The sequence below is a fragment of the Chrysemys picta genome, chromosome 17 (genome assembly GCF_011386835.1).
Source record: "Chrysemys picta bellii isolate R12L10 chromosome 17, ASM1138683v2, whole genome shotgun sequence".
Taxonomy (NCBI): domain Eukaryota; kingdom Metazoa; phylum Chordata; order Testudines; family Emydidae; genus Chrysemys; species Chrysemys picta.
Window position 1 is genome coordinate 3,172,642 of NC_088807.1, and position 25,600 is coordinate 3,198,241.

Here is a 25,600-nt window from a genome sequence, read left to right on the forward strand (position 1 = left end):
AAGAAAATATATTACTACTGTATAAATCCCACACCTTGAATATTACATGCAGTTCTAGTCACCCCATCTCCAAAAAAGATGATAGAATTAGAAAAAAGTACAGAGAAGGGTAACAAAAAACAATGAAGGGGGGATGAATCAGCTTCCATCTGAGGAGAGATTAAAAAGACAGACTGAGGGGGGATATGGTAGAAGTCTATAAAATCATGACGTGTCACAAAAATGAATTATTTATCCCTTCGCATAATACAAGAACCAGGACTCATCTAATAAAGATAATAGGCAGCAGCTTCAAGTATTTTTTCCACACAATCTGTAGAACCTGTTGCCAGGTGATACTGTGAAGGCCAAAAGGATAAATGGGTTAAAAAGAAGAATCAGATAAGTTCATGGAGGATAGGTCCATCAGTGGCTGTTAGCCAAGATGTTCAGGGACACAACCAGTGTTCCCTCTAATTTTTCCTACCCATGTGCGGAATGAATTTTACAATGTGCACCAATATGGAGGTGATGTGACACGTGACCTTCATCTTGGAGCGCATAACAAAATTCATGTGTTGAGCGTGGGGCAGAGGGATTTTGAGTGTGGTAGGGGGCTCAGGGCTGGGGTGCAGGGGTGTGAGGACTCTGGCTGGGCCACCGCAGCAACTTGTGGAGCGGGCTAGGTTGGGGCCAGTGGAGGGGCGCCCCTCCCCAAGCCAGGTTTCCTGAGTTCCTGCACAGTGCTAAATAGGTTGCTGTGTGGGCACGTAGTTTACAGGGAATTTAGGACATAATCCCATGCTTTGGGTGTCCCTAAATCTCTGACTGCCAGACGCTGGGACTGGCACCTGGGGATGGATCACCTGATAATTGCTCTCTGTTCATTTCTTCTGAAGCAGCTGGCACTGGCCCTTCTTGAAGAGAGGATAGCGGGGTAGATGGACCATTGGTCTGAATACGGCCAGTCTCACAGCTGTGCAGGCCGCCTCCCATTCACTGTCGCATGGCATTGCTACAGTAGCATTAAGGAGTGAGTGTGTTTTTAGCTGTTGCTTAATATAATTGAAAGAACAGAAACAAGGAAACAGCACCAACTCCCAGTCAGCTTTCTGTACACCGTGTTTTCCACAACTACTGATGTAGTCCAGTTTCTGGGTTGACTCAGTCACACATGCAGGGCTTTCAGAGAAAACCTGAGAAGCCTCATCAGTGGCATAGACATCAGAAATCCCACTGAATACTTTTCAAAGAAGGGATTTCCCGCAGTGTCAGACTGCACGATGGTGGGGGAGGGCCAATCACCCACACCCCAAAGATGGCTGCATTTCCCTTCACGTGGTTTCAGAGTCATAAATACAAGTCAAAGGCACAAAACTGCCCCAAATTTTTTTTTAAAAAAAGTAAAATCTTTAAAAAGGTCTCACAGATGTTTTGTCCTCAGAAGATATCAAGAAAGAGGACATAAAAGTGTATAAATGAGAGTGTTCCTTCCATGTTTCAACACTTCATGATGAAAGATGCTGTTCCTTTAACACCAGATCTGTTTAAGTCGTCGTCTGTAACATTCTGAAAAATAATCATCCCAACCTCCTCAATGAATTACATTTCAAAGCATTCATTATTCACTCTAAATCTGACTCAGGAATTCTTTTTTTAGAAGACAGATTCCAGTTTTCTTTTAATTGGCAAGTATGTGGCTGCAGTTTGTAGTCTGTTACACTATCATACAGGCTCAGAAAGGGACACTGTCTTTTCTAAAGCATGCTGCGTACTAATGGTGTTATACACATTAACAGGTAAGGTTTCCACCTAAAGCACCATGCATAGTTATGGCATAAGGTTTCCATCTAATGGCAAACAAATCTCCATATCCCACTCACGGTGAATTCTCTTTGAAAACAAGCTTTATTTAGCAGTACATTTCTCAGTAATAGCACTTCAAAAATTGAAAAAACAGAAAGTGAGGAACATCAAGAACATGCAAGTGGTTCTCTGGATATTAACACCTTATCTCAGGAGAAGGTTTGGGCTAGTTTCAAACTAACTAAGTCTTTCATGTCAAACCTACACTGGTGAGTGATGTCACAAATTGAAGCTCTCGGTTACGACTTGCTTTTTGTTCCCTACGATGAATGGGAAAGCCGCAGACCATTCTCAGTTTGCTAATCTCAAGAGCCTAAGGGAACACACTCTTGATGCCACTCTGATATTTAGGATCAAACACAAGTAATATTTATTTTCCAAACGGTTTTATTGAAATGTGCTAGTAACACAGGGCAGCACAAAATATGAACGGAAAAACAAATCACATGTACAATAATTTTAAAAATTGAAGGTATCTGGGAGACAGACCGCTTCACCTCTCCCAGTTGACATGTCTTCGCTATGGGTAGCCTCTACTAAACTGGAGCATTAAAAAAAGGAATACAAGAACTTTTTCAAAGGCAGCAGAAAGAACGGAAGGAATCCCCTGCTCCTGGCCCAACCTGGGCAGCACTTACGAGGCATGCTGAGCAGTTGAGAAGCAGAGTTTCAGCGTGTACGGGTACGGCCCATCTAAGATGAGAACAAAACAGGATAAAGGTTTATTTTTTGCCCCAGAGATTTACATTTTCATGTCTAGTATAAAGGATCTAAAAGCTCTTTATGTGCATTAAGTCCCACTCGTCCGTCAGGGAGGTTAGAAGTATTCTCTCCTTTCTGAAGATGGGTGGATAGATTAAGCAGGGTTGTTCACGGTCACTGACCAAGTCAATGACAGAGCAGAGAATAAAACCCTCCCGAGTCCCAGCTCCCTCCTAGGCAGCAGGACCCTGCACCCTCCCACCCACACGATCTGTTGAGTGCAGCATGCCGAATTTCAGTTCAAACAGAGGCATGAAGTGGGGAAGATGGGAACGCTCCATCATATTAGTATAGCAACTCCCTCCCACAGAAGCCACGGCAATTTCAGATGACAACGAATCACAGCATTTAATGGACCAGGCTTCTGACCACATCCTGTTAAAACTCTCCGGTGAGGCTTACAGTTGTTTGTATGGGAAGCTGCGATAAGCATCAGCAATCGTAACTGTAGCTTAACCAAGTCTGGCTGCTGACAGAGTTACAGATGGCTGTCAAAGAGAACAGGAAAGCATATGCTCCATCACGGTCCCCTCTTCCTGAACCCAGACTGACAGATTACGACAAGAGCCCCCCAAAGCTTGAGTGCAGGCACAGCACAGCTTACTTGGATTTTTCATCTGGTAATGGTTCAGGAATGACAGGGTCTCTAGCGCATCGCTTTTTGAATCCCATTCCAACAAACCAGAGGAGCTTCTTTCACCTGGACGGAACACTGGAGGTTACAAGTGTGCGTACATCACTATACAAGCAGGACAAGGTAGGACAACAGCACATTCTAATGATCCACATCGCTATACAAGAGCTCTGCCCCCCTTCTGATCGGCCTCTGCCACCTGGACTGGGAACACTGCAGAGGATGCCTCGTGCAATGTAACAGCGGCTCTGAGGGAGCAGCAACACCTCCCTTAAATGCATATTATTGAATTTGCTCCTAAGGAGGGAGGCGTTAATTGTCAGAGTTTAAGGCCAGAAGGGACCACCAGATCATCTAAGAACAGCCACACTGGGTCAGACCAAAGGTCCATCTAGCCCAGTATCTTGTCTTCTGAGGCCAGTGCCAGATGGCCCAGAGGGAACGAACAGAACAGGCAATCATCAAGTGATCCATCCCCTGTCGCCCATTCTCAGCTTCTGGCAAACAGAGGCTAGGGACACCATCTAGTTTGACCTGTCTATCACAGGCCACCAACGCCACCCAGCCACCCACACCCCAAACTCAGCAAGGTTCTGTTGGGTTGAATCTAGCGGTTTAATGGGATTGGTTCCACTCGAGCCATTTCCTTACCCTCCCCGTTTTTTTATGGTCAGGTTCCGTTCACAGGTACTCATTCGTCTTCCCATCCCCTAAGCCAGTCCTCTGATGGAAAGGCAGTGTGACAAGGGGAAATCACGGGGAGCCATGCTTGCTCAGCAGAATAATTCAACCCTAGTGGCTTCTGCTAATGCATGTTCATTCTCATCTCCCTTTATGTGCGGACAGCTTGCTAAATCAAGGCTTGGTGGCCAAGGCGCTAAACTGCAGTTCAAGACTGCAAGTCTAATGATTAAAGCTGGGTGTGCCACTCAAACACAGCAGTACCACACAATTTATCATCTGTGACCCAACCTTACCGGCATTCCAGACCTGACTGTCAAACAGCCACCCACAAGCATCCCCAAGGTTTCCCAGGACAATTTTGTTGCCCCTTTAGTTAGAAGCCCACCTCTGACTAAGCAACCATTTTTTCCTGGTCCCTAAGGGAAGTGTCACCATGTTTAAAGGCTTACTTACTTTTCCCTGAAAACACTTTGACAGAAGCTGGCCTCTTGGCTCCCAGCTCATCGCAGATCTAGTGGGAAGACAGACAAGTATTCAGAGATAGTAACACAACAGCTTTGAGAATCAAAGGGTAAATTCAGCTCAGTCGTCTATAAGCCAAACTTCATCAGGCCAATAGATTACAAATTTATCCCTCGCCTAGCACAATGGAATCCAGATCCATGAGCGGGCTGCTCAGTGCTATCGTAATACAAATAATTAACACCCTTCCATGTACTCCAACTAAGTGGACACTTTGGTTGCTCGTTACAGTGCCTATATCAGAATGCTCCAGTTAAAAAGTTGCAAGAGTTTCCAGTTCAGAAAGGTACCATTGAATAGTCGGGGCACCAAATCAGAAACTAAGTCTTCTCAAAACCAGCTATCATATGGGAATTTTATCTTTGCTTTTTTTAAAGCCACACACACGCTACGGGTCACTGGAAACGTTCGCAATTTACAGCGTAACCCCGCATGCTGTGCCTTATGAAACAGAACACCGCTTACACAGAGCAAAACCGACTGAGTAAGAGACAGAACACGGAAGGCTTCTGCTTGGTGCGTACATGTGCTCATTGAGTGACAATCCCCTCAAGCTCTCAAAGTAGTTCATCATATTAAGCCTTGACCACCATTTGAGGTCAAAATTCTTCTGTTTGGCAGAGGGGGAACAAGACAAGAGATGGGAAGTGACCTTGAGCAAGTCAATGATTCAGTGGAAAAGGGTTACCCAGGAAAACTGGGTCCCATTCTCATGTTCTAGCCACACATGAACAATAGCTATATTGCTGAATGTATCCTTTCCAACAGAACCCAGAGGAGTCCATCAGGATGGAGTCCCACACCAAGCTAGGAGCTGTATGCAAAACCAAGGTAGGAGACTCAAATCTGAGACTGTACCATGAAGAGGGAAGAATGTTAGACAGCGAAGAGCTGAGGGAAACTGTACAGTCTGATCAAGTTTACCTCATAAAAGTTGTCTTCTGTCACCTCCAGAGGAGCATTGAAGAAGTGAAGCACATTGCTAGGATGTTGGATCCTGTTCTTGGCTGCCTGCTCTGGGGTCGAAAACCTGTTATTTCGAGAGCCACTGAAGTCCTTGTAGCTGCACGAGCCATCCTCAAGCCCATACGACTGACCAGGCATGATGGCTTGCTGTTTGGATACACTACAAGCAGAGAAATGCACAGCTGGTCACTATATGCATAGCTTTCTGCTGGGGATCAAGCTCCCCGCCGTGAGATCTCACAAGACATCAAGACCACAAAGCATCTGGAAAGAGACCCACCACACATTCAGCTTCTGTCCAAACATGAAGTTGTTGTTGAGGTGGGTGATTGCTCGATCGACCGCGTAGCCATCTGCCATCTCCACCATGGCTGCGCCTGGCTTGCTCTTCATGAACTTCACCTAAGATACAACACACCCTTGATGTGAGCACAGGACATTTACATTCTTCAGGAAGATCACGTGGGTTTGAGAGAAAAGGTGGGTGAGGCAATATCTTTAATTGGACCAACTTCTGTTGCTGAAAGACAAGCTTTCGAGCTTACACAGTTCTTCAGGTCTGTGTAACCTCAAAAACTTGTCTCTTTCACCAACTGAAGTTGGTCCAATAAAAGATATTATGTCACCCACTTTGTCTCTGTAATATCCTGGGACCAATACAGCTACAACACTGCAAACAACCTGGGTTTTACACATTTGAACTCAACTGCTTCAGACCGATCCATTTCAGGGTCAGCCTTCAAGCTCTGCTTCTTATTTCACTTCATTTGAGTTTAGTGGATTGCTCCATCCATCCCTTAACCCCCATGCCCCCACCACTTTGAAGAGACAAACTCTTCCATGATTGCTGCACTCTTCCAGTCAACCTTGTGTCTCCAGAGGCAGAGGGTATTTTCAGTTAGCCTGCTAGAGACTGTTTGCAAACAAGGCGCTATCACACAGCCCCAGCATACCAGATTTACTCTTCTGGCTTATTTGAGCCCTATTTGCTCAAGCAGAGATCATAGGACGCTATAAAGGAGTTTGGCTCCACAGCCAAATTGCACACCACCAATTTCAAAGCCAAGCCCAACAGACTTGGTGGGAAGCAAGTAAGGCTACCTAGAAACAAAAATCACAAGCCCAAGCACCGGAACCAGAACTCTCTGCCAGACTGTGTCAAGGATCAAAGATATCAGTCTACACAAGACCAGGAGAACAAGCCATTCATTTTCCCCCCTCACCTTTTCTACATTCCCATAGAGGCAAAAGACGTTGAAGACCCTATCACAGTTCATCTTGGACTGGTCTAAGCCATACACCATCAGCACAGGGCTGTCAGCATGAGGGCCGTACTCCGGGGGCGGAGGAGGGGGAGGAGGATGTCCATACTGAGGGCCGTAGCGGCTTGGGCCCCTGCGGTGGCCACCAACAGGAGGGCCCATCCTTCTCCCTTCATAGTGAGGTGGAGGAGGGCCGTAACCCTCATCGTGATAATGACTGTGGTATCCACCATGAGGTCCTCCTGTGGAGACACCGGGAGTAGAGGCAACACGTGAAAGCCGTAAATATTAGAGCAAAACCCTCCTACCAAAGCCACCTTGCGCACCAGATCCATACCGTATTCTGCAGGGTGGTCCCCAAGGAGAGGGGGCTGTCTCTGACGCTTGTTAGGGTTACCGCCAGGATCCCCTAGACAAAGAAGGATGGGTTAAAAATTGAACCAGAGAGGAACAATGCTTCAATAGGTTGTATTCCTGGGGTTTACCTGTATGCTACCAAAGTCATTTAAGTCCTAGCTTCTTTTAAATCACATAGTAACCCCAGCTGCCCAGGAGGTCTTAATCATTTTCTAGCCAACAACTGCCTCCAACACCTTAAGGTTTGTCTGGCAGGGGGAGATTAAACTCCCCTCTCCAAAACAGGGTCTCCATTTCACCCAAGGCCTGGTATTATGAGGACTGACTCTCCTCAAAGGCCAAGGACGGTTGGCTCCAGCTCCCACCAGAGTTTTCCAACCCTGCTCCAAGCACAGACCACATGCCCCTTTGGCTGGGGCAGCGCTGTCTCTGCTGAGATCCAGCCACGGAACTACAACATGGTGCTGCCCTAGGCTAATGGGCCAGACTGGCCTATTTTAACAAGAGGTTAGTTCGTAGGACACACACTTGCAGTTTCATTTGTTAGAACTGCCGTCACACAGTCAAGATTACAACTTCTATTTCTGAACCTACACAGACAAGTTACAGCATCTTGTAACGCAATCGGTGTCTGAATAAAATGCTTAGAACAAAATCAGGACTTCCCAGCTTCACCTGAATAGAGAGCTGGGCACGTTTCAAAGCTGATTACAAGGTAGCCATGACTGACCGGGGAAAGAAACAAAAGGAAGAGTGTCCCAGTTGATTTTGTGATTGAAACAATACTGAAGTACACCTGCCTCCAGGACACTGCTAATTCTTTATAGCAATGGGGAAAAAAAATATGGCAAAATATCTCCCCACCCAAACAGAGGAAGAGGGAGTAAGTGAGAGACTTATACAAGCATGGTAGCAAAGCAACAGTAGTAATAAGTTAAAATGAGCCATCATGTACAATGCGTAACATTCACGTAACCACACAGTTTCTTTGGTTTTTTAAAACACAACTGAGTTTCATACAGGTTTATTCCAACAATCAGTCATTACAAAGATTGAAAAGGGCTACTTACAGCAGGAGTACACAGTACAATGTCCATTGTCACATAAAAATTCTGTATTTCTCTTACCATTGGACGCTTCAACAGTGAGTTAGCACAGTTCTGAAAGATGGCGTCCCATCAAACATACACTGCGACCCTGCATCACATGGTTTCAGAGTCATAAATACAAGTCAAAGGCACAAAACTGCTACAAAATTTTTTTTAAAAAAAGTAAAATTTTTAAAAAGGTCTCACAGATGTTTTGTCCTCAGAAGATATCAAGAAAGAGGACATAAAGGTGTATAAATGAGAGTGTTCCTTCCATGTTTCATCTCCTGAATTTGTGTGGTGCTGTAACAAAATGGTGCTTCTGGCTCTGTGTAGTTCTCCAGTGTGCGTGTCTCCTCTGTAATGGAATGTGCCTTGGGTCAAATGCCCCCGTTATGCACGCGTGCACCAGACTGCACACCCCAGCTACAGCCTCTTAGGTATCTGTGTGCCTTTGGTTTGTTTTTGTTTTTTTTTTTTGTCTCCACTTGGCGCTGATATGTTGGCAGCTGAGGACTGCAGGAAAGCAGTATAACCAAAAGAACTGCCCTCCCAAACCAAACCATGTTGATATGGAGAGCATCCTATGTCTTGGATGGCCACTGAGATCTATTCCATTCTCCGAAATGCGCTGGTGGACTTGTTTTGAGAACCCTCTGTTCTGTGTTTCCTAGTTCTGTGTACATTCTTGGGTTCAGAGTTTTGTTTGCTTTGATTAGTAAGAATAATGTCTGCTGTGGCATGGTGCGCCTCTTTCTCTCTCTCTCTCTCTGTGCTTGTAGATGTTTCTTGGACCACGGTGTTGTGTTCTTGATGTAATGAGCTCAATCTGCTGCTGTTTCTGGTACGTAAGGATGATGCATGTTTTCTCCAGGAAGAGCTAGTGAGGTTTCTACACTGTGTGGTGTGAGGAATGTGCAGAGGCAGGCCACAGCCAATTCGGGACGTCCACTGTAGTACGGTCCCCCAGGGTTATATGTAATAACTGCTCAGAGCTGGGAAAGGCCAGGAGAATACACCGCCCTCATTTCCCAGCCTCATGTCAGGAAAGCCAAGATGCATCTAAATAAATGCACAGCCCTGCAACTAGCCCCTGCGGCTCTGCACATCTTCTAGTTATGTACCTTGGAGGAGAAATTTGTTTATGTTTTTGTTAAGTCATGTAATGCCATTGCTTGCTTCAGTATATTAGTAAGTTTTCTTCTTTTAAAAACAGGGGTGTCCACCACGTGGGAATTACTCCAGCCTGCCAGGCACTTACTCAGCCCCTTGGGCCACACTGCGTAGCAATCTCTCTGAAGGGAGCACACCCAATTCTCGAGGGACCCTCTAAACTCGAATCAGCTGGGACCACAAACAGCTCCACACCCTGGTTTTAAAACACGAAGCAAGACAATACTGCCAAGCAGATTGTACCATTTAAATAAAATAAAAATACAGGGAAACATAAGAGATGCAACCACTTCAACTGATGCGAGAGCTGCTCAAACAGTAACTCAACACCAGCTGTTTATTTCATCCTCCTCCACACAGTATGCATAAGTTTCAAAAGCAAGGGGTTTCCAGATAAGCTTTGACCGTAATTGTAACAGTCTGAAGTAGAGATCTATGGCTGCAATTTGAATAATACACATCACTGTTCAGCATCACACAGATTCTGTTTAACTAATTTGCAGCACTCAGTTTGGAAAGGAAAGGGATCTGTTCCTCAATGCTTCCAAAGCTGGGAGCAGACAGTCTTACAGATTTTTGCATTTCCCTCCATGTTCAAGTTACATTTGTGTAAAACGTTCACCCACGCGCCTGTGAATTATAACCCATTCCACTATCCTTCAGCTGTGTGATAACTAGCCAACAGCTCAAGAATTGTCTTGTTACTTTCTAGCATAATGAAAAGACTAGCAATTGTAATAGCTCAGTATTGAAAGTCAGGCACAAACAGCCGGTAGCTGCATCAGGTGACAAGCTGTAAATCTTCCATGTAAGAAAGCCGTGGCACTAAGTCCTCGCTTGCCCCTGATGACTGCCCATGCCCAGAGACTCCTTAAAACCACTTATGCATAAGGTTCCTTAATTCCTAACATTTAACTGATGGAAGTCAGGCAGCAAATACATAATGTAAGCCACCCGTGAGACGCCCCGGTGACAAGCGTTTGATTTTAAGATAAACTGAACAAGCACTCTATTTTGCATTGGCCTACATCATGTTTGAATTTAGGTACAGTTCTAACTGAAGTTAGGAGGCAGGCCAATGGCATTACATAACATGAGTCAGATATGAAGTGCGCGAGTCAACTGACTGACAAAGTTTGTGTATAGTTACAAAGCAGTCCATCAAGGTTACCTTGTCCGCTGAGATTGGGGTTTGTGTAATCCCAGGTGTCCTGGTCGTTCTTGAACACATTCAAACGTGTGGGCTGCAAAAACAACCACCCCTACCATTACTCGATTTCGCACGGTCAGAGTCCTAGGCAGGACAGAACAATTAAAAAAACCTATAGGAGATAGCCATGCTAGTGCTCCTTTCACTCAAGGATCTCAATGCAAACTTCCAGCTTCCTCAAAAGTTAATAATAATATATGGAGATATACCTATCTCATAGAACTGGAAGGGACCTTGAAAGGTCATCAAGTCCAGTCCGCTGCCTTCACTAGCAGGACCAATTTTTTTGCCCCAGATCCCTAAATGGCCCCCTCAAGGATTGAACTCACAACCCTGGGTTTAGCAGGCCAAGGCTCAAACCACTTATTCCATTTTCAAAAAGAGAGAAGTTACTTGCTGAAGCTCACACAGGAAGTTAGTGGTGGAACCACGTACAGAACCCACAAGTCCTGGCTCCCATTCTTTTATTCTAACCACTAGAAGAAAACTCTTCCTCCCAAGGATGTAAGGAGAAAGGAGCCCTAAGTTTCCTGCTCTAACGTTGTCTCCCGAGAGAGTTAAGCTAGCTTTTCCACAATTCTGATATATAATTTTGTACAGACACTCTGCATTCAATCCAACATACTGACAGGTGCAACTCATCAAGTACCTATCCATGTTTTCAGTTACACTTACCTTGGCATATTCAATCTTTAGAGTGCAACACCCAGAGTAAATATCAGCACCATTCAGAGATGCCTTGGCTCTCTGCGCACTCTGCACAGAGTCAAACGTTTAGTACATTAAGGAAATCTTTAGAATACTTAGTATATTTAGTACAGACATGCGTAGCAATTCTTTAGGAGCAGGATAATTGATCCAATAACCAATCATGAGGAGATCCTCACTTATGCAGGCTGCTAATGTCTGCTTCCTGTTCTTTCTTCTGCTGTTAAAAGGGCTCCATATAATATTTTGTGCTTGCATAACATTTTACAAACCATACAACCCCCATGAGTATAATCATAATATCCCTTTTGTAGCTGGAGATTTAAGGCAGAGGGATCAAAGTACTCTTGTCCAAAGTAAACAGTCAATTGTATCAGAGGGGTAGCCGTGTTAGTCTGAATCTGTAAAAAGCAACAGAGGGTCCTGTGGCACCTTTAAGACTAACAGAAGTATTGGGAGCATAAGCTTTCGTGGGTAAGAACCTCACTTCTTCAGATGCAAGTCACTAGTAGGAGCGAGTACAGAACTTTCTTGCTCTTAGCTGCCTGCTGCAGTCACTAAGCCATACCCACAATAAGAGTAGTGAATTTTCATATTATTTCTAAATTAAGCATCTTTTGTTAAGGACGTGCAAAATGCAAGTCCCCTGTGCCCACATTCAAAATGACTTCTCACTTGGAGTATAAGCATTCTGACGAGAAGCACTGGAGCGAGAGGGTTTCTAATCTGCTATAATCTGCACACTTCAACAGTTCAGTCTGAACCCAACACTTTGAGTTAGGAACAACTCCAGTGGGATAAAATATGGACAAACATTGAAGAGCACGTGAAAAAGGATATTCCACCATGGCCTGGACCCCATTCTTCCTGAAAATAACAATCCTTTGCACAGGACCACATGGATTGCAAATGGTATACAGCACGTCCTGTGGAAGGGAAGGAGATAAGACAATATAGGAAACGCTTTAAGAAGAGTTTAAGAAATGACATCGCATAGAAAGCAGTCTGCAGCAGACCTTGCCTGCAGCCTCATCACAAGATGTGGATACAACTGACAGTCTGCATTCAAAAGCACTGGGATAGCAAGACCACTACAACTGAGGATGGAGGTTTTATAGCGTCGATATTCTACATGGCTAGCTAGTAATTTTTCTTCATCTAAAACTGCAAATAGACTCTCTCATTTTGATTCAGCTTAATCATTATCCCCTTACATTTGCCTTAGAATATCCCATTTCACCCAGTTAGGCAGGCTTGCACCAACTAATTCAGATACCTAAGCAAGATCCCAAACAGAGGTACATTAATTTTCCGACATATCTCAAACTTCCTCTTGCATTGGTATATGCACTCAAGTACTCGGGCGATGATGCATTCTGCAGGGATGGACTCAGATTGCTCCAGGGTTAGAGAGGTCTATCACACTAAGGGAACCTGGAATTAGCACCACCACGCACCGTTGTAATCGAATAGATGGGGTTTAGGATAGTGAAGAGCAGCACATTGTTGACTCCTCTTGAATCATCTGTGTCTCCAGGGCGGGATATTTTCTGACTGGTGGAATAGTTGACAAATGCAGGGTGCCCTGCTATGTAGATCTGGTTGTCTGCTGCATAGTTCACAGCATTGCAGGCACCGAGAATATCCTCAAACTCTACCAGGGCCTGTCTCTTCTTAGGCATCACCACCACATAACTAGGGAGGAGAGAACCTAAGTTAGTTTTCAAACATATAGCAAATGGAGAGCAGGCTAACAACATTTAACTGTACTAACAATTACTGTTTTCAGTGTCTAGCTAAAATGAATGCAAGAAGAAAGGTGAGAGCTGAAATTAGTACTGAATCATACATTGATCCAAATTCCCTGCTTGATGAATACACGTTTTCCTTACCTGATGGGCCCAAACTCCTGCAGGGCCTCCACAAGATCAGCTTCCACAACACCATCAATCAGCCCCCTGATGTGGACAACTGGAGAAGCTGGAGTTTTGTGGGGATCGTCATAGTTTTCCTAAAGGCAAATAAGTATTTTAAAAGATGTTTTACTCTCTCTCTAACTCAAGCTCACACTTTATAGCTTTAATATGTAAGCACCTGCATTAGTCTGCACCTTACGCACAAAGAGGGGTTTTCAAGAACATGAAGCGAACATGATTGAAACACACACCCTTTTTGCCTGCCAAGAGAGAGACCTTGAGGATTCAGGGATGCTAACCCTGCAGAGACAAGATTGCTGGAGGCCTATAGACTGAGACACTCTTCTTCTCCCAGCTCCACTTGAGGCCCTGCTTTAGAGTCAGTGAAGATTCTCCCAGAATGCTGAGGGACAGCCCCATGAATCCCTACATGGCAGGGAAGCCTCATGCCTTCACCCTAGAGATGATGCCAGGCTTTGAGCCCCCAATGCATTGGGCGAACCATCTTTTATTCCCCTCTATGTACCGCCACACAAAGACCGGCAGAGTGTATATGGGCGGGGTGGGAGGGAGTCTGGACTCGGCCCCTGTGTGCTGCCAGACACCAAGATCCCCACAAGCTTCCCCTGCAGGCCTTGTACTATGGGTGGGTCTGATCTTTGTCCTATGGGCACAGCAGGTACCAAGCTGCCCAGATACCCTGCAAACCCAAGGGAGCAATGGATGGGGGGGACAAAGTCCCCCTCTTGGCCCTGGCCTCTCCCCATACCCCACTGTCCCCCCTCTGCACACCTACCATCTCCCTGCCCACACCCCACTGCCCCCCCCACATACTAATCCCCCTCTCCTCCAGCTCTCTGCCCCTTCCCTGCCCGACTGCCTCCTACACAGCCCCCCTCCCCCTGCACCCACTGGGGTCCCATGCCCATCAGGCCCCTCAGCCCCCCACCCCCATGGTGCCCAGACCCTCATAGCCCCTCCCCCCACCTTCCCTCCCCTCGCTGCTCCCCCCCATCCCCCCATAGTGCCCAGACCCCTCCCCACGCTCAGCCCCTCACCCCCATGGTGCCCAGACCCTCATAGCCCCTCCCCCCCACCTTCCCTCCCCTCACTGCTCAACCCCCATAGTGCCCAGGCCCCTCCCCACACTCAGCCCCTCCCCCCCATGGTGCCCAGACCCTTATAGCCCCTCCCCCCCACCTCTCACTGCTCCCCCCCATAGTGCCCAGGCCCCTGCCCCCTCTCAGCCCCCCACCCCCATGGTGCCCAGACCCTCATAGCCCCTCCCCCCACCTTCCCTCCCCTCGCTGCTCCCCCCCATAGTGCCCAGGCCCCTCCCCCCTCTCAGCCCCCCATCCCCATGGGCCCCTCCCCCTCAAAGCCCCTCCCCTCCCCCCCCACACCGTGCCCAGGCCCCTCCCCCCCACACGCTCCCTGACCGCCCCCCCCGCTGCCCTCACCCCTCCGGCCGCTCCAGGGCCCCCGCCGCCGCCGGGGCCGCCCCCCCCCGGGCCATGCTGCTGCTGCTCCGCGTTCTCCGTCTTCTGGCGCTTCGGGGCCCGGCCGCCCTCGCCGCCCCCGCCGCCGCCGCCGTAATACCGGCCCGAGCCGCCGCCCCCGGCGGCCGCCATCTTCACCATCTCCCCACCCCGGCCGCTGCCCTCCGCGCTCTGCGGACCCCGCCACCGCCGCCGCGACATGGCGCCTGAATCTGAGCCTGTGCCCGGACACGCCCCTATTGGGCAGGCCCCACGCCACTCAGAGCCCCCTCGACGCTCATTGGCCAGTCCTTTCGCCTCGCCAACTGCCACCCCGCCCTCCGTCGCCATTGGCTCAGCCATCCCCTGCCCGCCGCGCTGTTTCGGCCGCTCTCCTGCCTATCATAGCCCTCGCCACGCTCCATTGGCTGCAAATCGCGTCCAGCCTCCCGCCCACCGAGCTGATTGGCTAATCTCGCTGTCTGTCTAAATGGCTTCCCACCCATCTTCACTGCCTTTCACAGACTCCGCCTTCTTCTACCGAAAGCCATTGGCTCCCTTCGGCCGCTTCCGACACTGCATTGGTTAGTCATCACGTCACTCAAAACACCCTTGATCCTGATTGGTTTATCCTCTCAACGGTTTTGCCGTTTCCGACACTCCATTGGTTAGTCTGCACGTCAGTCAATAAACTCTGGGCGTTGATTGGCCTGATCGCATAGCTCTTCTGCCGCTTCCCACACTGTATTGGTTAGTCTGAACGTCACTCAATAAATTCTTCACTAAGATTGGCTTGTATTCCTGCCTGTTAATCCTATTAGCTATTCGCTCACCAGAGAATCCATGCCCTGGCCACGCTCATTGGCTCAACTGCCTGCCTGTCAACTCCTCGGCGCGCCCTCCTGCGCCAACCTGTCTTGTTCTGGGCTCTGATTGGAGGTCAGCCTCGACCCCTGCGTTTCATTGGTGTCTCCTGCTGGCTTGGGGCGGGCTGACCTGGGGCAGAGACCGTTTTGCTCGAGGCCTGGGCGGGGCCCTCATTGGTGGGAGGAGTTAGGGGGAGGGGCTCAGCCAGGAGGGGGGATTGAGGGGGAGGGGCTCACCTGGGCGGGGTCTGGCTTGAGAGGGAGGGGCTCAGTCAGAAGGAGGAGGGGCTTAGCCAGGAGGGGGGATTGAGAGGGAGGGGCTCACCTGGGCGGGGTCTGGCTTGAGGGGGAGGGGCTCAGTCAGAAGGAGGAGGGGCTTAGCCAGGAGGGGGGATTGAGGGGGAGGGGCTCACTTGGGGGGGTCTGACTTGAGGGGGAGGGGCTCAGTCAGAAGGAGGAGGGGCTTAGCCAGGAGGGGGGATTGAGGGGGAGGGGCTCACCTTGGCGGGGTCTGGCTTGAGGGGGAGGGGCTCAGTCAGAAGGAGGAGGGGCTTAGCCAGGAGGGGAGATTGAGGGGGAGGGGCTCACCTGGGGGGGTCTGGCTTGAGGGGGAGGGGCTCAGCCAGGGTGGAGCCTTGTGAGGCCCTCCCTGGGGCCGCCTCAAAGCCATCAGGGCCATGGGCTCCAGGCAGGGGCGAGGGTCACCTCAGGGAGCCCAAGCTGGGGGGTTGCCTCAAGCCCCAGGGGCCCATGGCCTTCAGCCTTCAGCCCAGGGGTCTCCTCAAGGCCCAGCATGCAGCCTGGTGGGGTTCTGACACTGTGGCGTCGTTTCACCTCTCATCAGCTCATCCCCGTGCAGCTCAGCTGTTTCACGGTTCCCCATGTAACCTGAACTCTGCCCATTTGCACCTGTACCCTGAGACCATCTGTCACTGCATCAGCACATACTATTTTTATTTGTCAAGCCCCCTGCCTCATTCAGTGCACATGCTGGACAATGAGAAGGGGATGTCTCCATGGGATGTCTTGCGCTTAAATTGTAAATTCTTTGGGGCCTGCACCGCAGGCCCCTCTCTGCATGATGGGAGTCCCGGGCCCTGGTGCACCATGGGAGATGTTATCTGACTGGGGAGTCCAGATGACATGAGGCACCCAAGCTACAAAACCCATGAAGCACCGCAGCAGTATTTCCGAATTGAAATATTTCCTGGGTTGGCTGAAAAACTTTCTGGTTTGGGGGCATTTGTTTTTGTTTTGTTTTTTTTACAAATAACTGAAATTTTCCAAGGGAAGCAGACACTGTTCATAAAAAAAATCATTTAATCAAAAACCCAATTTTCCACCAAAAAATATTTTCAGCAGAAAACTTTTGACCTGCCCTAAACACACAATGCACGTAGATGGGGACAGAGTTTTACAGGCAACCTTCTCTTTGGCATTTCCTTTCCAGAGCTTGACTTTGCAACTTTAACATGATTTTAATGTAGTTTTTGGTATGGAATTTGCAAAACAAAGAAATGGCAGCTTGGGGCACCATTTTCCAGACAGCAGCAGAACGCTGTCTCAAAGGGGCCAGGGCAGAGTTAAGGGGATACGGGCAACCTTTGGCATTCACTGATTTGTAAATGTCATCATTCTTTTAATGTAGCTTTTTCAGGCAGGGAATATTATTAGCGTAATGCCAAGGTCCTGCTGGGTGGGAAGGTTAGGTTTAAAGACAGATTAATTTTCCGATCCTGTAAGCCAGTCATCCCATTTACAAAATAACTTCTAGTTGGAGAGCAAGGTCCCTGTACAGTTCCTGCCTATTCTCCTCTGCTTTCCACAAACCCCACATTATTATATCTCTGCAGCTGGTGGTTTCTTTAATATGCCAAGAGAACATCTTTACCCAATTAAGAAGGTTAAAAAAAAAAGCTTCCTTTTCTTGTGGGAAGCATTTTTTCCCCATCAGAAAGGGACATATTTAAAACAGCTCATCCCCGACTGACTCATCCTGCCTACAGTGCTTCAGAGATGGCGAGGTTTCTACAGAGGGGTAAGACACGAGCAATTATGCTGACGCGGGAACAATAAAAGGCAGTTATGGGGTTGGGAAGGGTTCTTGCTGAGGAAACGTATTGCAGGGATGATCAAAAGAAGGATTAAACCAAGCAAGGTCCTTTAAATGTTAAATTCTCCTTGATGCTTTTAAGTGCTGAGATAATGACCCCCTGAGTCCCATATTTATCCTCAGGATAGAGACAGCATGTGGGGCAGCAAAACAGGCTTCTTACACCTCCGTCTGCCAGCTAGCAGTGTTCGTTGTGGCCCCGATTGTGGTGAGCGCTGGACAGACAGTTTTTAGGCCACGTCTACACTACAGAGCCTACGCTGGCATAGTGTAGATACACCATGTGCTGACAGAAGGAGTTCTGCTAGCTTAGCAATGCCAGCTCCCTAAACAACATCAGCTAAGCCAACAGTCAGCACAGTTGTGACTCCATTGGAGACTTTGCTGGCACAGCTAAATCAACTGGGGGAGGGGGGGTGATTTAGGTCTAGCCCACACTGAAAAGATTTGGTGTTACCCTCAAACCATCCTAGAGCAGATACAGCAACTACAAACAGCAGTGTGCTTTTGCCAGTTTGGTTTGGACCCGTTCATTGAAACAAAATTAGCTATCCCAGTAAAAGGACATTTTTTCAGTATAACTTTGTCCATTCTGGGGCTTTTGCTGATATAAAATCGTCCTTAAAAACAAATCACACCCCGAGCCAACTTTATCATACCGGCAAAAGTAGACCTGGTCTAAGAGACAGTCCCTGCGCCAGCGAGCTTCCAGTCTAAATGGACAAGACTGAGAGAGGGTTGGGGGCCCGGAGAGGGAAAGTGATTGGCTCAGGGTCATAGATTTTTAGGTCAGAAGGTCATTAGATCTTACGTCATTGAGTCTGACCTCCTGAATCCCACAGGCCAGAGAATTTCACCTAGTTATCGCTATATCGAGCCCCACAACTCGATGGTTGGTTGGTTAAAGCGTCTCGTCCAGAAACGGAACCAGTGTTGATCTGAAGCCATCAAGAGACAGAGACCCCACTACCTACCTTCCCTTGGGAGTTGGTTCCCCATGCTTGATTACCCACACCGTTAAATCAAATCGGTGCTGTATTTCTCAATTGAATTTGTCCGGCTTGGACTTCCGTTCTGCCTTTCTCCACTAGATGAAAGGTTTTTCAGCAGTAGGCTGGCCATTTCTCCGGTGGGAAGCTGGGCAGCCCTATTTGTCTATGGCTTGTCCTGTGTTCAGTCCTGAGACAAAACCGGGGGTGGCTTTGTCCTGTATCACCTGCGTCGCTTGAGATAGCCCCCGGCCCAGTCGCTCACTAGGGTCCAGGCTGGATCTAGGCAAGTGCTTTAGAGGTTAAAGGCTCTGTGGGAGGCGTTGGGTTTTAAACCTGCGCGAGCTGCAGGAAGTGGTCAGCCCTGCTGCTGTCTGGATGGAGAGACGCTGGACTGGAGTCATGGGGATCATTCAGCAAAATGAGGCAGCGGGACATGACCTCCCGCTGTGGGTATTTCCATTGTCCTCACCAACCCGGCCCACCTGGGAATTGCTTGGGGGGACAGCTGCTCCCTCTGCTTTTCTTCTTGGCTGGAGGGGAGCAGAAGCTGCAGGTGGCATGGGGGGAGCCCGGGGCTGGGGGATGGCAGCTGAGGATGGAAACAGCAGGGGGCTGTGGGTCTGGGCTGAGTTACTTTCATAGTACCTGACTAGCCAGCTTTCTAAACCGCCCCGGGTTTAAAGCCAACCAGCAATTCAAGCAGGAACACAAGGGAGAGGAGATGGGGTGACAGCTGCCTCTCCTCCCTGCCCGCCTGTGTGAGCCCCTCACAGCTGCGGCGCGGCTCTCCCAGACCTTCCCTTCTGAGCGAGCGCTCCCTGGGGTGCAGCCAATCCCTCCCAGCCACTCTGCTCACGGATGGGCTGAGCTCCCCGCTGGTCCATGTGCAGCCCTCATAACGGACAGCATGCGTCAGGCTCCTGGAAAACGCCCTCCCCCCCCGCGCCCGCTCCCCTCCGCTTGCTCAGGCGGATCTGCGGCAATCCCCAGGGATGGTCCCACGCTCCCATCCCCTTCCCCTGCTCCCAGGGGCACAGTCAAGAGGCTGACGGCTAGAAGAAGTTCCTTGAAGCTGGGAGGGGGCAGAGGGGAGGGGAAGGCGCCTGTGGGTTCCCCTGGCTTGCCAAGTTCACGCTCAGGCCTGGGGCTGACGCGCCCATGAATCTGACCCGGCGGCTGCCGTTGTACTAACTACCCAAACCCTTGCCCGGACACTGAAAAGGGCAGCAAATCAGTGACGTTCCCACCCCCCAACACTTTCTAGTCTCAGGCTGTGCTGGGGGTATGGGGGATCCGGCAGGGGCTGCTGGCATGGGCATGGTACACAACCCCTGCGGCAAGAAGTCCTCTGGCCCCACGCCCCCTTCTGAGATCAGCTACACATGTCTCCTTCTGGGAGGGGCGGGGGGCATGTGCCCCCTTTGCCATAAGCCCAGAGCCCTGGCATGCCAAGCTGCAACACAACTGGGGTGTACCGAGAGCACCCAGACCATCTCCAACATCCCCTGGCTCTGCGGTATCCCGCCAGTCTTCCAGTGCCCATCCCTCAGGCCTGATTCTCCATCACCGATGCCCAGTGTCACCAATCCGACTGGGAAGTGTTTCATCCTCACCTGGCCCTGGTGAGCGACCATCCCAGGAGCAGAGGGCTGGGAAAAATCAGGCCTCTCCGGTCTGGTACCCTACCTCCCGCTGACACAGATCAGCCTGCGCCCAGCCAGCCCCCTCCCTGGGTGACACCGCTGCTCCATTGAGTGGCACATCCCGCCTCTAGCTTATGCTTCAAAAGGGGGGTTAGCGCAATTGTTCCCAGAGGGGTTTTGCCATCCCCCCCAGGGGAGGGGGGAAGGTACAGGACATCTGAGAACCAGCCTGGGGTTAACGAGATCGGAACTGTTTCCTGTTCTTTTTGAAAGGCTCCTGGGTGCCCCCCTCCCTCCACGCACTCTAGCACGAGACTGGCCAGGTTCAAAGACTGCCCGGGCGGGCGTGTTCCTGGAAAACAGGGCAAGGGCTGGGATTGCTGGGTTTAAACCAGCACTGCAGAGGCTGTCTAGGAGGTCATCGCCCTGAACAGCCGTGCTAGGCCAAGCGATTCCAAACAAGCGCTGGCCTTTTATTCTGTATGTGGCTGGCTCCGTTGCAAGACCTTGCTACTGACTTTGAATCCCCTTCTCCCCGCCAACCACCCACCCCTCAAACCTCCCTCCGGCGCAACGAGGTGCAATCCAGTTTGGCTTATTCCCACCTGCCCGGGTCTTTGCAGTCTTGTGTTAGCTCCACTACAACCGCCCCAGCAGCTCCAAGGGCTTTACAAACATTAAAGAAGGAGGCTGCAGGCCGGGCATCAGCAAAGCAGGGAGTGGGGGGCACTGGGGAGGGGGAGTGTCGAGAGCATCAGCAGGGAGGGGTGTAACGGGACCCCAGGCAGGGCTGTGGGTCGGGATTGTGGTACATCAGCAGAGCTGGGGAACCCCAGGCTGGAAGAACAGGGGGAGTTGCAAATCAGGAGCGAGAGGCCACGAGGGCCCCAGATGGGAACGGCAGATCACACAGGGATGGCGCTGCTGTCAGAGATCAGTACCTTTCGGTCACTGGCGTCGGCACCCTACCGCCGAGAGCAGCATCTACCGTGACTCATCCCCCTCCCCTCCAGCCCCCCTGCCCCTCGCTGCCACTCATCAGAGATTTCCTCTGCCTTTTGCAAACACCACTCTGACCTTTCGCTTCACCCTAGCTTTGCTGAACAAGGGGAATCAGCTGTTCCATGGGGCAAAGGACACTTCAGGGACTCAGATCCCCCCCCACCCAATCTAATATTTGAGTTGGATCCACCCCAGCGGGAGCAGAGGTACAGAGCACACAGCTGACTGAGGAAACACCTTTGACATGGCTGCCGGCCCGGCTCCGGGGCCCTTCAATCGCAGGGTTCTTTAGTTGGGGGTCATGCTACTGCTGTCTGGCTAGGGGCTAGCAGCTCTGCAGGGGAACACGGGACAGCAGCAGGGCTGACAGGGGGGTTTCTTGGGTCCCCAGGTCACCCCAACCAGCTGAAATGAGTGTATCCCGCCAGCCAAAGAAACAGATTCCCTAGGGCTTGTCCAGAAAGGCTGAACAGACGCTTTGGACCAGATCCTGGGGGGTGTTTAAGCACCTAACTCCGTTGATTTCAGTTGATTGCAGGATCCGTGCCTTAGCGCTCTACTCCTGTAGCCATCATGTTACTGCTGGCTCACCTGTGACATGAGTTGGGCCAGTCTCAGCTCACACCCTGGCACACGTGCCCCCCTTGATCTCCCCCTCCCTGTTAGTGTTCGGCAGCCCCTTGACTGGCAACTTCGGCACGAGGGCCAAGAAGCAAACGAGCCCTGGGAACGAACTGCCCATGCTGCATCCGGCCCACACCGCTTTCCGCCTGCTGGGTGCATCGACGCTGCACCATGAGCCTGAGTTTGAACCTGGGGCTTAAGCCTAACCCCCACTTCTGCCTACACACAAATTGCGCTGATCCCGGGTCCCAGGATCCCACGGGGATAGAGCGTCCGAGCCAGAGTCAAGCCGGAACTCAGGGCTCAAGCCCTATTGCTTTGCTTGTAGACGCAGCCACACTGGACTCGGGGAATCCATCAAAAGTATCCCACAATCCCACAGGCTGACTTTCTTTGCCCTCTGGCCAGTCAAGGTTTCCCACCCTGCACCACGAAAACACAGGAAATTTGGGATACGGCTGGTTGGACTCAGGCCAGCGTAATGCAGTGTAGATGCTGGAGCCCCAGCGTTCAACACTTCCTAACCTGGTTACAAACCCGTGCAAGACGCTCAAGCCCTAGGTTAACAAACCCAGGGGCTGCTCACTCGAGTTCTACTAACCCTGAGCTTAATTTGCAGCGGAGACGTTTCCAACATGGGGCCAGAGACGCAGGCTGGGGGAGGGGGAGAGGTAGGCCAGTAGGAAGCTTTGCGCGCTCGGTCCTACATCGCCCAGGGTCCCACGGCAAGGAAGGATGCCCCCGTGCTGCTTCCCAAACCCACCCCCCTCGATGGTGTGTGGTGAGAGGACTTCCCGAGCCTTGCCCAGCATCTGAAAAGCCAGCAGTGGGGTGGGAAGCCAGTCCAGATGAGATGATTCTGCAATGGGGATGCGAACTCACGATTCCCCTGCAGAAGCCAGCTCCGGGGCACAGGGCAGTGGCGCGTTTAAATGGCAGATTCTCGGTCACTGGAGTCTAACTCATGATAGGAGGATGTCTGTAACTCAGCCAGAGGTTAGGGGTCTATCAGAGGAGTCGGTGGGTGAGGTTCTGTGTCCTGCAAGGTGCAGGAGGTCAGATTAGACGCTCACACTGGTCCCTTCTGGCCGAGAGAGCCTGAGGGAGCAGCAACAGAGCCATTCCCCACCCTGAATCTACGTAATCGGTCGCCCCCTCAGCCCTAGATCTTCTGGGAATGGAAGCTGGGGCCAGAGCTGAAGTGATAACCAGACGAGTGGCTGTGGGAAAGGGAGGCCCCTATTCACCTGTCGGTCTCAGAGCAGCCTCCACTTGGGAGGTACGGCAAAGACCATCAGCCCTCGCTGCACGCTGGCAAGATGCCTGCTCCACAACCTTGGATGCTTGGAAAACAAAAGGGGGAAGGAGGATCGCTGGAGAGGGGCCTGCCGGGCTGGAGGGAAGGCATTTAAACTGGAGCAAAACAAATACAGAAAACAGGGGGGCACTGTTACAAATAGGGAATGCATTTGCAAGAGGGACTGAGAGTCAAGGAAGGGGATATGGGGCCTTTCCCCTCTAGGGGGCACTGGTTCTAATCCAGCCCCAGATCAGGGGGGACTGGGGACCTCAGGGGAGTCAAGGAATGGGGTATAAGGCCTTTCCCCTCTAGGGGGCACCACCTGCAATCCAGGCCCAGGTAGGGGGGACTGGCCAGCGTGGGGGACCAGGGAACGGGATAGGGGGCCTCCCCCCGCCCCGCCAAGGGACTGGCTCTAATCTAAACCACATTAGCAAAGTCAATGACTATCTGCCATCCCCTGATCTGCATGGAGCAGGCTGCTAGGTTTGAGTCTAGTTCCCAGGGGAACAGCGCCCCCCCTCACCCTCCCAATCACCCTCCACATCCCAGCAGGGAGGCCCAGGAGTAACTGGCCCCCAGAGACTGAGCCTGCTGGGGGTAATGTGTTTGGGGGGGGCAGACCTGTGCTGTACCTGCTTGGGGGGGTACACAGAGCCTCTCGTTCTCCAGGGCTGTGAGTGTAGCAGAACCGAGGGCATTAAGAACAGGGGGCACAAGTGAAACGAGTTGTCCGGTCTCCGTTCAGCTTCAGCGACTGCAGCTCGGCGGTTTTAACAGAGCACAGTCCCCGCCCCCCCCCCCCGGCTGTGCCGTTCGGCTCACAAAGACGCAAATACAATAGGCAGAGGGAGAGTGCACCGGCTCTCTAACCGCAGAGACAGGAAGCGGACGAGCGCAGAGGTACCAGCTGGCTCAGCCCAGGAAACGCACCGGCTCGCTCTCAACTCAGCTTCCATGAGCAGGGGCCTTGGCTGACCCCTCCCACCTACCAGCTTTCCCCTGTCTCCCAACGGGGCACCCCGCCGACAGCCCCCCTGTGCAGCCCCAAGTGGCACCCGTCGCACGCGTGCAAAGCTCACAGTGCCCGCCCAGGCGCCTGTAGAGAGGATCTAGGTCAGGTGGCAAAGGGAAGGCAGGCGGGAGGCTGAGAGGCATGGCAGTGGGTTACAGAGCCTTCCCCTGCTAGGGCACTGGTTCAAACCCCCCTCCGGGCTAGCAGGGACCAAACATTCTTACCTGAGGCCGTTTGGTCTCCCACGTGGAGAGAGTTGGAAGGTCTCAGCCTCTGTCCTGGTGGAGGAATGTCTCCCTCCCAGAAGCCGCCCCCTTTGCTGACTGCCTCAGAGAAGCCCCTGGGCAGCAGCTTCAGAGATGTTAACGGCAGACCGCTGTGGGCACAGGGCATGCCCTCCTGCAGCCCCTGGACCAGAGGGGAGGAAGGACAGTGGAAAGCCCCAAGACTGGGAATGGGGAGATCTGGGTTCCCAAGTCCCGGCTCAGCCCCAGACTTCCTGGGTGAACCCGGGGCCTCACTTCTCCAGCATTAAGAGGGATGATGGAACAGGGACTCAAGTACCTTCCCAGGGGGAATGCAGCAGGTACTGAAGACCTCCTTAATCTAGCAGAGAAAGACCTAAAGCCAGACCCAACGAGAAACAAAGCACTGATTTTTAAGAGTGCGGGCGATTAACCCCAGGAACCAACCCCCAAGGGAGAGCCGGCTGCTCCATCTCTTGACATCTTCACATCCAGAGTGGCCTGTCTGGAAGAGCGTGGGCCCGGCCCAGGGAAACCAGGGGGAAATTTTCCTGTCGTACATAGGCTGAAGATGCCCTAATGCTGTCTTCCGGCCTTAGAAGTCTACACACACGTCTACTCTGCCATAAAAACAAAACAAAACATGGTACCCTATCGCAGCACCCGGGCCAGCCACGGATCTTTGATTGCTTGCAGACATTCCCTACCTCTGGGGGACATCCGCCCATTGTGAGGCGCTCCCTACGGTGAACAGCCCAAATTCAGACTGCCTCCAGCGGGGGGTACAACGCAAAGCTCTGCTCCCCGGGACTGGCAAACCCTGTCCCGCCAGCAAGTTGAAGGTTTATGCCAGCGCTGGGACCTGCCTCTCTCTTTCACAGACCTGCATGGGCCAAAGCGATGGGGAAAGCCCCATCGGTGTCAATATTTCATCTCCGCGGCACGTGCCCGGCCTGCGTCTCAAAGGCACAAACATGCTGTCCTTCCTGGGTCACGTTAATTTAATCAGCCGGGGGCATTTGGGGCTTTGTCTCTTTTAAAAAGGGATCCAATAGAGAGGTCCTGGCTGGCTAGAGAAGCAGCAGGGGGCGCACCCAGCCCTAGTGCAGGGGTGCGTGTGGAGGGGGCAAGGGAGTTTGGGTCTAAAAGGTTTGGCCTCTCATTGGCCTCAACGGGCTCCCCGCACCTAGTTACT

General features: G+C 51.0%; 1 protein-coding gene across 1 annotated transcript; it reads right to left on the bottom strand.

Annotated features, from left to right (window-relative positions):
• Positions 1-2,214: 2,214 nt before the first annotated feature.
• HNRNPL (heterogeneous nuclear ribonucleoprotein L) lies at positions 2,215-17,902 on the bottom strand. Its single transcript, XM_065571426.1, has 14 exons — positions 15,797-17,902; positions 14,588-15,708; positions 13,104-13,222; positions 12,669-12,906; positions 12,052-12,137; positions 11,179-11,275; positions 10,465-10,537; positions 7,013-7,084; positions 6,637-6,917; positions 5,694-5,815; positions 5,372-5,573; positions 4,379-4,436; positions 3,212-3,307; positions 2,215-2,538 (listed from the first exon to the last, which is right to left on the bottom strand). The coding sequence occupies exons 2-14, from the start codon at positions 14,966-14,968 to the stop codon at positions 2,480-2,482; spliced, it is 1,884 nt and encodes a 627-aa protein (XP_065427498.1). The 5' UTR covers positions 14,969-15,708; positions 15,797-17,902; the 3' UTR covers positions 2,215-2,479.
• Between the last annotated feature and the right edge of the window lie 7,698 nt (positions 17,903-25,600).